Source organism: Cygnus olor, chromosome 13, assembly GCF_009769625.2.
Source record: "Cygnus olor isolate bCygOlo1 chromosome 13, bCygOlo1.pri.v2, whole genome shotgun sequence".
Classification (NCBI taxonomy): Eukaryota; Metazoa; Chordata; class Aves; order Anseriformes; family Anatidae; genus Cygnus; species Cygnus olor.
Genome location: NC_049181.1, coordinates 2,714,259 through 2,731,313, shown reverse-complemented (window position 1 = coordinate 2,731,313; position 17,055 = coordinate 2,714,259). Strand labels below are relative to the sequence as shown.

General features: G+C 36.2%; 1 protein-coding gene across 4 annotated transcripts in view; it reads right to left on the bottom strand.

The window, feature by feature from the left end:
- Window positions 1–442: 442 nt before the first annotated feature.
- LOC121077343 (connector enhancer of kinase suppressor of ras 2-like) overlaps window positions 443–17,055 on the bottom strand; it is a 180,609-nt gene continuing 163,996 nt past the window's right edge. The window contains exons 20-25 of one of the 4 annotated variants that reach the window (XM_040572539.1): window positions 9,171–9,241; window positions 8,347–8,450; window positions 6,776–7,283; window positions 6,215–6,414; window positions 5,704–5,815; window positions 443–1,697 (exon numbers count right to left, since the gene is read on the bottom strand). In XM_040572539.1, the coding sequence (XP_040428473.1) occupies window positions 1,687–1,697; window positions 5,704–5,815; window positions 6,215–6,414; window positions 6,776–7,283; window positions 8,347–8,450; window positions 9,171–9,241 (1,006 nt within the window). In that variant the 3' untranslated portion in view covers window positions 443–1,686. Of the gene's footprint in view, window positions 5,816–6,214; window positions 6,415–6,775; window positions 7,284–8,346; window positions 8,451–9,170; window positions 9,242–17,055 lie in introns of all 4 variants that reach the window. The other 3 variants (XM_040572540.1, XM_040572536.1, XM_040572537.1) reach the window with 3 other exon arrangements.

Sequence of the window (17,055 nt, the reverse complement as noted above, 5' to 3'; positions counted from 1 at the left end):
TCAAAATACACATTATCAGCAAGTTCAGATTTAATTAACAGTACAGGTTGAACACCATCTACTGCTTTGGTATTTCAACCCCTGAATATACAAAGACATTACTACAGCCTACTTCACAGTTTAATGCAAGTAAAGTGCAAGCCATAGTACAAGGGTGTCATACATTTTCATACATGTAAGCATTATCTAAAAAAGGCTCTCTATACATGTTTTATTAGCTACTTTAGTAAACTAGACAGAAGTCACCTATGGCCCAGCAATTAATGGTCTTGCAAGGATATTTTCTTTGTAATACAGTATGTGTCAAAAGTAAAAAGTTTATTAATACTAGTGCATTTCTCCTATATCCTAACCTGTTCCCATTTCAGATTTTTAAGTTGAAATCCTTGTTTCTCAATAAAACAGAAGTCTTAACTGGTACCTTAACTGGTAAGGTCTTACTGTTTAGCCAGTGAACAAGATTTGTTAAGACATTTGCTTTGTGGTTGCTAGTGAAAAAATGCAATAGAGCAAATATGTATAATGTGGCATACTTATTTAATCTGCAGCATTCAGACAGATGCATTTACAGTTAGTAAAAAGATCTGTATTGATACCCTCACCAATGCCTGAGAATGAGTAATATTCTAGAAATGTGAGGACAGAAGCCAGCAGGTTTGACCTTTCTGGTCAAACAGCAGTTTGTTGACATATTTCTTCAGCATTGCTTTCTTTCAAATACTGCTCATACAGTGGCATTAATGAATACAGTAAAATCCCTAATTGTCACATTAAACACTTGTAAGCGTGATAAAAATAAACATGTTTTATTTATCTGGCCTGCAGTAAGATGAATATGGTTCTTGAAAACAATGGTGGGCAGTATCTTCCTGAAAAAATCTATACTTTTATTAAGACTAGGTCCCAGTAGTATATCAGCTCTCTCTCTCAAAAAAAAAAAAAAATTAAAAAGTGCCTGAGGTGCCTGTTCTATTAATAGTCAAAGTAAAGCCTCAGTAAAGGTCAACAGTAAAATTCTACACATTTTAGTGAAGCTTAGCAACTCCCTCTGTGAAGTAACCCTTTTGAAGGTACCTTTGCTATAGTCTTCACCAAACTTTGAATCGAAGAATAATTAATTTGGCCTGGAAAGCTGTAATTGCTGATGACAGTAAAAATAAAGCTAAGTTGCCACATACATCTAGCAATTCTCTGTGACACTCATTTTTTTTCCTTGAAAAAAGCAAGTGGTGCAGCACATTTCTAGCTTAAAAGATAGCAGTCTGTGTCTGAACATTAACTGACTGATCATATTCAGAATTCCCTGCTTGGAAAAGGTATCAAATCTCATTCTCCAATATAGTTTAGTAGCAATTGATTAGTTTCTCCTTATGGTGCTAAAATGTAAAGTGCTTATGACGTGTTTGAGAAAGCAGAGCTGTATCAGAAGCTGATGAAACAGTAGGGTAGTTTTTGCCAATGAAGTAAAGCAACTTGCTTTGGGGAGGGTAAAGACCCCAGGTCTAATGCAGGCTGATTTCTGTGAGGGGAAATGTACTCCTACCTGTGCTGCCCCCAAGCATGGAGCCAGCATTCTCTCAGCTTTGTTTTTATTAAAGGATTTGTACATACAGACTGATGAGAACCTCCTCCTCCTCCTTTGACTACTTCTTGTTCATAACAATTAGAGTAAGGTCAGGGAAGTTGTCACCTGAAATCTATGAAAACAAGAAAAAAGCCTCAGCTTTCTGAGGAAGTGATACAGAGATAGCTACTAAGATATTTTTTAACAATCAAAGAATTCAGTGAATACAGAATAGTGTATTAAAAAAGGAGGGGGATCAGTAGTTTAGGGGGAGCATTAATTCAGTTTTATATACCTGGTGAACTACCTTAATAATTTCAGCTGCATTGTACAGTGTTAGAGTACCTTTTGGACCAGGAGAATTTGACTTATTTGAATTTGGTGCATGGATTTTAAATACAATATCTATATTGCACTTTGCATTTCAGTTACTTCAACAAAGAAGAGCAAAATACTAATTCATGACTATGAGAATTTCAACACAGATGAACCCATGACACTGAAAGATTTAAAAAATAATCTGACCAACAGTATGATCTCTCAATTTTTTGTCATTTACTCCTATTTCAGAAGTATTTTTTTTATTATTTTAGTGAACACTGAGAAATTAATATTGAGATTCTATCTGTTTTCCTTACTATTTGTGTTATTTTTGAAAAACATCTTCCTAATGATGTTTGCCACTTTCAGCTGTATCTATAAGTAGCATTTTAGAAAAGAAATAGCTGGTTTCATTGTTTACTAAGGACTACTGAACAAGCTCAGCAGGGAATTGTCATTTCTCTTGGGTTGCTATACAGTAGCATTTGAAATTCTTTTTGAAAACTATTTTAAAATCATATAAATCTGTTTAATATGAAAGCACAGATCATCTTTTGGGTTTGAAATGAAAGGCAAGTTTAAATTTCTTTATGAATATAGAAAATTTAATCCATTTAATTCTGTGTCTATCTATCACTGCTTGCACATACAGTATGAACTGGTTTATAAATGGATTCTATAATTTACCGTTCTGCTTGTTTCACTGCATAATATTTCTCCCACACTGTATGAAGGATAACATTACAAATAGTGAAATACATCTTTTAGAGATCTAGGGAAAAAAATTGGACAAATTCCCTCTATTAATGCTTCTGCTATTCAGTTGTCCAATAACTCCAATGTTCACATAGTAAATACATTTAAATTGAGTTTTACGTTTTGCATGAATACTCAACTCCAATTTTGGTGAAACCTGTGGTGACAAATTATCCTCTATTTCCTGTATGTTTTTTATTATCTCAGGTGCTTAGAAGATTAAGTGTATGCTTAATATTCAAGCAAAACAGGTACAATGTGATCCTGGTCCACTCTGATGCATGCATTTAAGGAGCCATTGTCTTCAGTGATTCTTAAGTACATAGTCAATTTGCTAAAGCAGGTAAAATATGCCTTCATGTTGTATGTTCTATCCAAATGTTGTGATGTATTTGTTACAACCATGCTGTGATTCAACTGCTTGTGTGATGTAAAGAACTCAAAACAGCTGTCAAGTAATAATACATCCTTACTCTAATACCTTTTACTGTTATAGGCTACTACTGCATCCACTGTGGTTCCAATAAATGCCAGTGGAAATGAGAATAAAAACCAAATCTGAGTTGTGATTCTCCAGCTGCTGTATTGGGTCTACATTACAAAGTTTGGCAGCAGACAGGCTGCACGGGTGACCTTTATGAGAACAGAGCAGGGGCTGCCCTCACGTCAGAGAGAGCCCTTTCTAGTCAGCTCAAAAATGGACCATCCCTTGACCAAAGATGAACCCATGAGCCAAGCTGGTGCTGCCTCTGTCATTAGTATTTAAGAAAGGATGAAATTGCTGTGCAGCAGCTGTGAGAGAGAGAAGTGAGAAAAATATAAGAGAAACAGCTCTGCAGACACCAATACAAAAGGAGGAGGAGGATGGGGATATTCTCAAGGTGCCAGAGCAGAGATTCCGCTGCAGCCCGTGGAGAGGACCATGGTGAAGCAGGCTGTCCCTCTGCAGCCCACAGAGGACCGCACTGGAGCAGCAGGTGGATATGCCCTGAAGGAGGCTGCAGCCTGAGGGCAGCCTGAGAGCAGGAGGTCTGGCAGGAACTGGGGACTGTGAGGGACCTGTGCTGGAGCGGTGTGCTCCTGAAGGACTGCACCCCATAGAAAGGACCCGTGCTGGAGGAGTTCTGGAAGAACTGCAGCCTGTGGGAAGGACCCACACTGGAAGCTCACTAAGGACTGTATCCTGTGGGAGTTACACCATGCTGGAGCAGGGGAATATAGTGTGAGGAAGAAGGAGTGGCATAGATGGAGTGTTATGGACTGACCGCATCCCCGTGCTGCACAGAATTGGAAGAGATGCAAGAGTCAGGAAGGAAGGAAGGAGTGAAGTTGAGCCTAGGTAGAAGGAAGTCAGTGTGGGTGATTTTAGCTTTGTCTTTGTTTCTCATTAGCCTTCTCTATTTTTAATCAACAACAACAAAAAAATAATTTTCCACAAGCTGAGTCTGTTTTTGGCTTTGTGAATACTTAAATCTCTTCCAGGATACTAGGACTTTGAGATAATATTTTTGCCCATATTATATGGAATTGTATGAATTTTTCAATTCTTGACATATGAGAGACAATTAGGTTTATATTGTGAAAAATTATCAGTGAATACCTGTGTTTAAGTCAGATGATATTAACTGAATTCACAACTCCTTTGTTGCCCTTTCTAGAAATATTCTAGCAAGCACAGTCAAAGAAAACTGTGAATGTGTGTTGGAAAATTAAGTTCAGTAACATTCAGAGCAATCTTTTTTTTTTTTTTTTTTTTTTTCAAGAATACAAGTATTTTCTCCAAAATCTGGTTCTTAGAAATCATTCTCATCCAGGCAAGGAAGTGAAATACGCGACGTGATGTGCGTGTCTTCTCAAATCCAATCAATACAGATTGGTTTTCTAGTGATGTACTGAATAACTTCACTCACTTGCTGATGTACTACTAACAGTTAAAAATTATTGCCGGACATGATATAATTTTGAATAATTTACTTAGCTCTATATGCCAGTCTATTACAGAACTTAATTGATTAGTTCAGGATTTTTTTTACTAAATTCTCACCCTTGAAGCATCAGAACTTTTTTGAATTTTATGACTCACATGCGTCACTTAAATTCACAGTGAAGAAAGTATGAAAACCTGCAGTATGTGCCATATTCAGTGCAGACATTTTTCTTCCACCATGAAATATTTCAAATTATGTTAAAATCAGCATAAGTTGCAGCATTAGTGAACAACCGACGTTGTTCTACTCATATCTTAACTTCTGTGCCACACCTGCTTGCTTATTTTCATTCATTTTAAAGGCAGGCACAGTACTTTACAAACACAGTATCTAATGGCATGTACAGTATGCCCATAGGGCCAGATTGGGATCTATTTGCTAGATGTACAGTGTACATTTTAAGGCACACTATAGGGATTGAGTTTACTTTTTGATAACTCTGTCCTTTTATTTGCAAAGATGGTCACTACCTGGAAATGTAGAAAAATAATCGTTCATCTCTAAGAGCATCCAATGTATTTGTGTTTTTATTTTGCATTTTTCTGAAGAAAAATGTGTGAAAATGTTAACTTTAGGGCATTTAGAAAGTAAATATCAACTACTGTGTTACATTTTATATACATAGATATGTGTTTATGTATATCTAAATATATAAAATGATTGTAGGAGCTCATACTAGAAGCTTAGTTTCAGTACAGTACTTTAAATACACTGGTGTTTGTTTTCAGTTACACTTCTGCACTGCTTCTTTCTAATGCAGAGCTTGATACGGACACCGGTTGATAATAGCAAACAAAAAATTTGTAAAGAATATTATTGTCTTATCATGCAATGTAGTAGGCATCCTGTGGCACTATTCTCTTATCCAACTTATTTACAGTACTGCTGAGTACATTATTTATAAATATTACAGTGTTTGTCTTATTGGATTTTTCACGGCACCCAGCAGTTATTCACGATACAAGTCCTGTCACACGTGAGTTTCAATGAATGAATGTGTATGTGTCAGCATTGGTGCTGAGGTTGCAAGTTCAGAGGCTCCATTTTGTGATTTCAAAGCAGCACTGTACTCACAAATGTCCAGGAAAAACTCATAGTTCTTTAGTTTCCAATCTTTAAACTTCTTTGATGTTAAGTTGGGATCATCCAGCAGGCTGTTGATAACTGTGAGGTCCCCTTCCTTTGCCTATCAAATTCCAGAAAGACACAGTACATGTCAAAATGAAACGTATGCCACACTTTGTATCTTGGCATTTTATTTCTTCTTTCATTTCAATGCAAAGTGCTAGGCAAACTACTGTTCAAACTACGCTTGAATTTTTTACCTATACTCAGGAACTACTACAGCTTAAACTGTCTGACAGCTCATTCCTCGGCACTTTCTATAACAGGCCTAGAAAGAGCAACAAGTAATGTTTGGTTGGTTTGTTTTGGCTTTGTTTTGTTTTGAGGCCAGAACACCTTTGCTCTGAAGAAGCGTTTGTTCTAAAGCTACAAAGAAAGCCTCATCCATGGGAGGACACTAAGAGATTATACTTTTACAAGTTTATATTGCTCATACACAATATGAATGATAAAGCCTTACTTTTAAAGTGCTCTTGAGTACTCTGATGTGGTGAAGCTTCTCATTGATAACTGGATCATTACATCGCTTTACAAAAGACTTGCGGAACTCCTGCTTGGTGGAAGGGCGCTGCTCTCCAAAAGCTGACAAACTAGCTTGTTCCAGAGACTTGTACAGCTCTTGCAGACCATCTGAATTTTCTCCAATTTCTTTTAAGTTTTCTGAGAGAAAATAAAGAAACCTAAGAACAAATCCAGCAATTCAGACAAAGTTTCTAAAAACAGCAAACAATACTGCAAATTAGTGCATAAAAACAGCAAATAATTCTGCAAATTACCGCATAAAATAACTTATAACATGGTCTTCCCATTTTCGTTTTGATGAAACAATAACATTTTGATCAGCCATAAAGCTATGTTCTTAAGCACTACATCTGAGCATTTTAAATGCAAAGTCCTGAGTAGCAACTGAAGAATTTGCCAAAATATAACTTTGCTAAGCAAAAATCTCGCTGAGAATAGTGGCAGTATTGCTTTGGTTTTCAACGCAGTAAGGAGAATCAGAATATCTCCGAAAGCTTACCTTCTACACAAAAACTATTATGCCTTCTAATAGGAATTTTCTCTTCCAGCTTGTCATCTGTTCCTTCTGTGGACTTCAGACGCCCCTTACCCCTGACATCTCTGTTTCTTGGAAGGCTTTGACTACGTTGCTTCTGTGGCCTGCTGTGAGAGCTATGTCCTCTCTGACATTCCGCCAAGGGGAAAGGCCCATCCTGTTCATAATTATGACGTCTTTGTACTGGTAATGTTGCTTGTTTTCGTCTGTCTGGTGACATTCCAGGCCGGCCACTCATGTATTCCGGATCAGGAGGAACAGTTTGGAGAAAATGGAGCCCTGAACTGGTTAATGGAGTCTCTATCAGATCCTGCCATGAGCGTCTTTCTCGGTAGGGAGGTCTGCATCCTGACGAGTGTGTGCTTCCTGCTACATCTTGTCGAGAATCTTCGGCAGAGGAATGAGAATATGTTGATTCACTTGAAAAGTGTCGTCCATGTTTGGTTTCAGGGAACGGACTTGTAGAAGTCACCTGAAAAGAAACAAAAGTATCTGACTATAAGACAAGGTTTAAAACAAACCCAAGAAAATCACTATAGTGTAGAACATTACACAATACATATTAATAAAATGGACTTATATGTGTGTTTTGATATGTCATAATATGAACCTTTGTAAACAATATAATTAGCAGTGAAATCTTTTATGCAAGTGCTATGTTTTAACCACTCCCTATTCTTGTTTTGCACATTCTCTGCCCATGAGCAACTACTGCTGGAAAGAACTGCTGGAAAACAAAGGTTTCCTGAAGAGAAGTCCAGTTTACGCTCAGTCCAGCAGTGTGCTGTGAAGACATGAAAGCCCCCAAAAGAAACCATAATTGGATTTCCTTTTTTTTTTTTTTTTTTTTTAGGTGATAAACATCAGCCAAACAACAAAAAAACTTCAGCACCCAGGAAGATTTTTGAATTTTGGGGGACTGCTGAGCTCATCAAGTCATTTTAATTCTGCTGGGTCTGTGTGTCATTTTAATTCAAAAACAAAGAGGCAAAAAAGTGAAAAAACAGAAAGGGAGAGGCTTAACCTGTATCCTGGTTGATAAAACAGCATCACATGGGTGAAAATCAGTCTGAACTTCACCCATGTGATGCTGTTGCCTCAGTCACTCTTTCTTTGGTTCTGGTTGTGTGAGGATCGTGTCATTCACGTTGAAGAAAAATCTGAAAGAAAAATAAAGAACAGTCCTATCTGTGCTTAGAAACAGATTAAATATCACAGCCTATGTTCTGTATGTTAGAAATGGTATTTGATACTAGAACCTGTTTGTATACAAAATATTTTTATCTCATTTATCAAAACTTTTCCCTATACAATATAGTAGAAGTATTTTATTTTATCAGCTTCTTAACGTCTTATGACACTACCAGAAAACATTCAGTTCTTAGATCACAAGGAACAGCACTAATTTCATTCTTACAATGAGATCCGTCTTTGTTCTGCCTTTATAATAACTAAATTTTCTAAACCAAGCAAAATGCAAATCAAGGCACACATTGTTTGGTGACCTACTGTCAAATGCAGCATTTATAACTCACTGAGGGTGTTCGGTGATAGGAGTCACACAGTGTTGAAGAACCTTCCTGCTTCAGGGTTAAAGAGCCATCAACATCATCCTGGTCGCTTTCACTCCAGTAATCTGCTAACAAAGCATTCTGGGTTTCAGTCATGTGCTTTTCCACAAGAAAGCGGTTCCCACGTTTTCAAAACATTACTAACTTGCAAGGGTAAACATTTCAGTTATGTAGGTGGCTTGGCAGTTATTGAAGAGCAGACTTTGTGAAAACGTCTTGTACTTAGATACACAGGTATGAAGAACCTTTGAATGTTTTAGGATAGTGTTACGGAAAGCAGATTAGATACCTAACTCCCAGTGTACAATAAAAAAGCAGCTTCTGGTCACAGAAGGAAATTTCCTTCTAGGTGCCAAACTACAGCTGAGACTAAACACCTAATACACCATTGCCTAATAATCCTGGCCATGACAAAAAAGGCAAGGCTGGCACCCGAGCTCAGCAGATGAAGAATGGATCTAAAACACTTGTTGACCTGTGACCGTGATGTCTTCACTTGCTCTAGAGTGATGAGCATACCTGATAGCTCTGCTCTGGGAGGTCATACATCAGCCTGGACTTGGAATTCTATATATCATTTGTTTTTAATATTTCTTAAAATTACTATTCTGGATTTTATTTGTTGGTGGCACTACTAAATCTGGTTCTTCAAGGATAGATATTCTTATGACAATCTGTGTTTTAAAAGACACAGCACGCATGCTAATATGACATCTCCAGTTTCAACCAAGTAGTGAACAGGTGTACTCTCTGCTTTCTTCTCCTGCTTATCATCTCTGAAACATTACCTTCATCTGGATGAATGTCCTTGTCATCAGGTGTGTAACCAATTGCTGCAAGACCCAAACGATTCATCCACCTAATAGAATAAAAGAAAATGAGGAAGAGGGATACTTAAAAGCAACATCTAGTGTAAACATGAAGTCATACCGATTTCTTATTCTGTAGAAAAGTCAGAAGTAACTGTTAGTCCAAAAACTGAACACTGTTCAGGCTGTTAAAATCATGATTCAGGTGTATTCAGTGGTTAATAATTCCAAGTGAAGGTTGTTACAGTTCATGTACAGTGCAGATGTGGACTTCTGTTCATATTTGCTGGAGCAAATTTGCCTAGTGGAGTATCAGACTCATTACATTTTATTCTGCTGCCTAGAAAACTAAAGAATTAAGTCATAAGGAAAATGTGAAACATACATGCTAATATGCTAGCTTTGGCAATGGCTTAACATGAGCACTTACTTAGAATCTTCTGTGTAATACAGAGAATGTCCAACTCTGTCTCCACCTGAAGTAGAATAAAATCCTCTCTAATCTTCGTCTGCAACCTATTTGTGTGGAATGGTTTCCTGAGACATTGTGTAAAAGAATATACTACATTTATTCTGATAGCTACTTCAAGAACTCTCCTGAAAATGCTACCAAAATACTATAAAATTAACTAGAATGATGATGGTAACTGTATGAAAACCTATGCTAGGAAATAAGTTGTATTAAGTTTACATGCTTAAAAAGCTGAAACAAACTATGACGGTATACCACTAGCTATTTGCTAATCTAGATTTATGACAATGGTGATATAAATATTAAGGCTTGTCATGCAAAATCAAAATTCTTTTACTTTGATTTTTTTTTTCAATACAGAATCTTAGGTTTCTAAAACAAGACTTGGTAAATTGAAGGTGCTTCAATATTTGTATTGTACATTGGATGTTCTAGTTTCTATTTTGTCCCCAAATAAATTCACTTGTTCAAAAATAAGTTTTTTCCACTAGAAGAATATTACAGCTTATTTTTAGGAAAGTTCTTTTAAAGTTTTTCTTTACCTAACATGACTGGATGTTTACAAAGAAATATAATGAAATAAAAAAGGCCCATTTATCGACATCTGTAATGACAGGGATGTATTCTTAAGTATTACCTAATTATTTATTACGCCATTAATTTTCTAGTATACTTCACATTAGTGATTTCTGGAAGCAGCTCTGTTTTCTTTCTAACAATGGAACACTAAATCAGTATCATGACAAAAACACCTTTCACAGACTTCTCAGGAAAGTTGTTAGTAAACAACACGTACTCTACCTTAAGGGTTTTTTTTTTTTTTTCCAGATTTAAACAAGAAAGCTATTCAGTGTACTTAGAACAAAATAAACTTCTAAGGGCATTTGTGAATGTATTATTTGTCTAATAGCATAGTATATGAAAGATAGTATACATGTCAAGGAGACAGCAAATGAAGGAAGAGCGAACTCCACTGAAAATAGAACACAGTTCAGCATGGATTCATCTACTGGTCTAAGCAATGCTGTGCCACTGCTCAGAGCAACGGTCTTCATCTGTAATATTGGATATATCACTGACTCATTGTACAGCCCTCAGCAAATCATTCTACATATCTTACGCCTTACAGAAGTATCCAAAGGGGATAACAACATTTACTTCTTACAGGGAATTGTTATAAGGATTAACTCAATCACAAAACTATGAAAATACAAAGAACTGTACTGTAATATTATTTGCCTTTCAGCATTAAAACAGAAGTCCTCAAACTGGAAATAAAAACTAAAAGTGATTATTTTTCACAAGTATCAACCACAGGCTTAGAACTGCTAAGAGAGATACTGCTTGCATCAACATGCCAATAACTCATCTTTATCACGAAGGAAGTAAATTTCAAATGGATTAACAGGTTTACTGAAAAGCTAATTTTCTACAGTGCTCACCAGCATAATTTTGTTCAAGAAAGGGCATGCTGATCACTTGACATTTGCTCCTTTTTAAAGGCATGCTATTTATTGCAGTAATTGAAATGACATCATACCTTTGCTCATTATTAAGCATTGATATTTACTATTTTTCAACAGCTATTCCTGAATTTCTAAACTCAATAGCATTGGAGAAAAATAGTTTTAGTCATACTTTGCCATATGCCTTTGGCAATTAAGCAGAATACCTCAGTGACTTTAACTACAGTTCTGCTTCAGCACCAGTGATAAACTAGGACTCTACCATCTTCAGACTCAAAGCAAACTCAGCCATTTTGGTGGCCAGTGCACAGAAATTTATGTTGTCTTAAATTTCTTGCCTATTTTATGTTGTTGCTCATTGTTAATTGTTGCTCATTGTTGATATTAACCTTCAAAAGAACACAGATTTTCTTAGACAGAGTATCAGCTTTACTCGTATGGCCTCCAGGTCCAAATCTGGAATTAGCAGAAGGTAACCTGCCTTCTACAAGACTGCTCGTTTTTTTTTCTTTTTCTCTTTCTTTTTTTTTTCCCTTCAGAAAGCAAGAAGATCCCCAGTATAGTTACAAGTACATTCTTACCTCATTTACCACAATTTAGAGTTAGCTCTTTGTCAAGCCAATGAAAAGGATATCTGATGACATTCACTGGCTTATAATGATAAAATCTCGTCTGATAAAAGAAAAAGAATCTCAATCTTAGGTTTTGTATTTTTTAAGAAAAGCATGGGTGAATGTTTTTGAGGTTAATCAGGAGTTATAGAAATGCTGAGATTACAGATCCTTTTCTTACAGTTAACATAGGAGGAAATGCAAACTCAAATCAAAAGAAAAGCTTTGTAAACCTGATGAATTTGCCTGATGAGCAAACTACTTTCTTTTTTATTAAGAAAACAGACTGGCAAAGTTACAAAAAAGTTCTCTCTGGAAAGCTTGGAACTCAGCCTCCCGGTTCAGAAATTTGTGTTGAATGCCTTGTAGGCTAACGTCAGGTTTCAGAAAGGCAAAGGGAGCTGCATGGCAAAAGTAGACTCTTTAAGGGATAGATAACAATGTTTTAATGGAAGGCCATGCAATGCAAGACTATGTGCTACACCTGTCAAGCACCTACAGCAAAGAAACACCTATTATTTATCTTTATTTATTTATTTATTTTTATTTTTTACCTTAGCAAACCAAATGGAGGGAATTGTAAGCCTCAGGAAAAGTCACGTAAACACATGGCTAAGTTTTGTATTTTGTCTCAATGGCTTAAATTCTAAATAAATCAGATTTTGTTTTAATTAATTCTGTTGATTACAACTAGGCAATGTTGGCATTCCTTCAGGATAAAATAGAGCTGCATGGTAGGAAGCTAAGTTAAATTTACTGAGATAATTCTGGTTAGTACCAGGGGATTACAGCCCAAGGTCTGTTCTGCGAGTCTGATTCTACCCTACGGCCTGGAAAGGGATGTTTACTGAGGGCAGCCTTGGACTAAGTAGCTGTGACAATGATCAAAACTTGATACTGAAGAGTGAGTCATGCTTGAAATGCCCTGAATTGTCAGGAGTCAGCAACATGTTCTCTTACTGATCGTTTAATAAAAAACACTGGAAAAAAAGGGCCAAACAAGCAGGGAAACGTTTTCATACAGCATCGGCATCCTAGAATACTATATTAAAAAAACAACAACAACATGCAATCACTCATTGTACAAATGCAGTTAGGAATCTTGTAGATTCCTAAAAAAAGCTGAAAGAGCTATCAGTATGACGTAGTTGCACAAAATGTTAATGCCTGTATTTACGATAAAGGAGAATAATTATCTGTTTTTTGAACCACTCTTCAACCACTTGGCTATTTCTGTCTAACAGTTGAGAAAAAAATTACACAAGTGAAAAAACGCCTTTGATAATCTCTCTCTCTCTCTCTCTCTCTCTCTTTTTTTTTTTTTTTTTAAAGAAATGTGTACAAGGCAGTTAATTTTAGGGTTATAGTTAAAACTGCTCCATAATTCCATGGAGAACAGGTCAGGAAGTAGTGAGTTGCTGTGATTCAAATGAATTTATTTGCTAATACCCTCAATGTTGTATACACTTTTTGCAAAGGCAAGAAACTAATTCAGGTGAAAAAGTAAATAATTGATATATCCTGAAAACATTTAAATTCAAGAAATAGTCCCTTCACTTTAACTATTTCTTTTTATTAAATATTCCCTTAAAATGAAACCAATGAAACACCAAGACATTAATGCACACAATAAAAAAATACAGTTATATATTTAAAACCCACTTCCTAGATTTCTCACCTCTTTCATCAATTAATACTTGTAAGTCATCCCAGGTTTGTATTGTAAATGTTTCGGAGTAGGAATATATCTTTGTTTTTGAGACTGCATCTACACTACAGGTTATTTGGCTAAAAGAAAAAACAGAACTGAAATGGAAGTTAAATGTGACTTAATCAAGTTATCTTTAAGTTTATTAAAATATAGATTCCCTTGAACCATCTATTTCATACATACAATTTATTTAGTGCAATTTGTATTTAATTTCAGGTTATAAACTTTGTATTATAACCTCTTACATCACTGAGATAATTGGATTCCAGAGTTCACTGCAAAATTCTTTTCAATATAGAATTATATTTTAAAATCAATTTTGTATTTCATATGCTGGCTTCTTCCTGACCAGCCTTTCTTAATTGACATCTGAAAAATCAATATGTTTCCCTTTTAAGTTCATGGGGTACATTATTTTCACTATTGCTAAGGCTGTGTGGGTAATGCACTCATTTAACAGACTAAAAGTTCCTGTAATAGGTATGGCTAAAATGATTCCTTTATTTTTCTCAACAAAAATGAAACCCAAACACATAACCGATGCCTCACATCAAAATATAACACTGAACAGTCTTCTCAATGAGCTCATCTCTCCAAATACGTCAAATCTCAGCAGCCTGTATTTTTACTATTTTATTTGTCACAGTTGCTGGAATTTGTTAGGTAAAATCATTGAAGGGATAAACTGTAAGTACTCTCTTATTCAATAATTTGACATGACTCTGTTGATCTCGTTTCATGCATTGTCTTCTTAGATTTGTCAGGCTGGAAAAAATATGAAAAAAGCCCTAGACACTCTAAGACTTGACAAGTGAACCACAGCAATTTATGTCCTCTTTGCATGTGCACCTACTTCATGCACCTAATGGGAATTTGTTTTATTTTATTTTTTGTAATCTTCGTTCTGTCAACTGAATGCACAACTAGGCCTTTGTAGTCTGAAGCCTGTGTTGTTTGGGTTGCTTGGTTTTTGTTTTGTTTTGTTTGGGGGAGGGAGGAACTTTGGTGGTTTTGTTGCTGTTGTTTTCCTGGTGGATGATAGAAAATGAGGTTCACAACCCCTGTAGAAAATAAATTATGCTTCCAGTAATAAATGAAATAGCATCTTATTATACAAATATAATTGTGTAACACAGAATATACACACAATAACTTTCTGACAGACTATGATTTCAAATAAAACCCTAAGGAAATCTACCAGAACTGTCACAGAAACTCACTCAACTGGAACTCCTTTAGCCAAATTGCAAATACATTTCCAAACACATTTGTAGCAGCTCTAATGCTGCCTCGGCAAAACAAAAGGAGTAGTCATTGCTAAGTCAGGGTTGGACTGCCCCACTGATACCTAAAGGAATTAATTAAGAAGACAGTAAGATATTTTCTTCATTAGTGAAATGCAGCTACATAATGCAGCCCTGTCCTATCGATTTACGAAATTACTCTGGCTAATTCACCAGAGTTTCTGGCTATCCATGCACAGGCAAATACTATTAGCTGCCTGCATCTGCCACTTCCTTTACTAACTATGACATTGGATATGCTCCAGCATGTGCAGCCACGTTGTGTTCATTTCTACCTTTCTAATTTTGTCATGGTACAGGTAAGGGATGGAAATCTGTAAAAATCCAAGCCACGATTTCTTAACTTCTAATACATTATGTAATTTTACTCAGTTATACAAGCTTTTATCCTAGTAATAATGACTGGCCCAGAAAAGCTTTGGAGAGTCTCAGTGGAAGGGCACTCCTCAGGAAAGATTCTTCAAGGCCAGGGATGGGGCTTTGAGCAATCTGGTCTAGTGGGAGGCATCCCTGCCCACGGCAAGGGGGTTGGCACTACATGATCTGTAAGGTCTCTACCAACCCAAACCATTCTAGGATCCTTTATGAGCAAGAGAGCTGCGTTTCTTATGGCCTGAAAAGAATGGGTGGAGTCTGAGGGTTTGGAGGTGGGGGTGGGTTTTTTTTTTTTTTAAGGACGATTTACTTCTGAAATTGTGTAATTTTATTCCCATACACTCTTAGAGAAATCAGATGAAACAAGCTACACAATACAGTTAAAGGCCCAATTTATGTATTTATAAACAGTACTTCTATTAGAAAAAAACATTTTTTGCAGTGTTAACTTAGTATGTCCAGTATAAGATTATAATGTGACTGGAATGGATCTTCATTCACCACTGAGAGGTACAGCGCTGTTCTCAAAAAATCTGCTCTTTTAAATGCAGACGAACTGTTTGACTCCCTGAACAACTATATCAATTCACAGTGGTATTATTTCCAGCAGAATTTGATTAAGTTAATTCTGTAATTTAAGCTAGTACAGAAAGCCAATGTAAATCCTAGCTCCTGTGCATTAGGAATAAATTCACACATGAATGCTAATTTGGATTGTGTATTGGATAATTGCAATTGTGTATTGCAAACACCTTTAAAATCCTCTAATGTAATGCTATAAGCCAATGGTTCTCTAACTGTATTAGGGGGAAATGGTAGTTCACAAATCTATGGAAAGTAGTCTGTAGATGGTTGAAAGGAGGAGTTACGTGGCTAGCCAAAAAAAAGGAGACTCCGAAGACTTGCAGCTCTGTCCTAGCACTTCCTAGTGCAGCATTTTCCCCAGGCTGAGCACTGTAGCTGTAACTGCTCACTCCCACATGCATCATGGTTTCATCCAGCCCCTGGGGCCTGCAGCTAATTCTCATCAGAAAAATGTTTTGTTTGTGCTGCAACTTATGTGCTTCTATGTGAGCACAATAGGTTAGAGGATTGCAGTGGCCTTCGGAGTGACTGTATCTTTCCTGAGTTTGAAAAAAGTTTATAGGAAAGTTAAAAAAGAAGGGGAAGAGCCACTGTTCCTGTTAACTTCAGGGATTTCTGCTTGAAAAGTACCTTTCACATTCCCCAGACTTGCTTTCTTATTGCTTTTTATTCGGTTAGAGTCTGGAGAGTAAAAAATCTTTAATAACATACTCAGCGCAGTTTCCTGAAGAACTGTTAAATTAGGACAGGCAAATCTGACTGGGTTAGTCTTCTGCTCACTTGCCCAGCAACTGTTGTTTAAGAACGGCAGCATCTAACAGGGGCATATGTCTGGATTTTTTACTTGCCAAGATCTTTTCTTAGGTTTTAGTTTACTCATAAGGCAAGATTAAAAGTAATTTAAAACTGTAATACTAACCTACCATATGAGCTGGCAAAGATCTGTCAAGGAGACTAACATGCCCCAAATTTAAGTAAAACAGTTGAATGTTCTTCAGTAATAAACAGGATGGTTTAGGAAAGCCTTGACTAACTTGCTTGTTACATACATAACATAAAAATAAACAGGATATGAACCCTGAAATTTGCTTATATTCAATAGCAATTGAATTCAAAAAACTCCAACCTTCAAGCAGTTTCTTTTTAAGAGAAATATGGTATTACAAACTTTCATATCTTCACCTGGAAAATATTGGAAACAACCGCTACAAAATCAATCTATCATCATTTTAGGTTTCAGTAGGTAGGAGATATTGGTTATATATTTGAATGAATGCCAAAGATTTATGGGAATTATTAAAATCATTAAGTTAACCCAGTTATTCAAAACAAGCGTGATA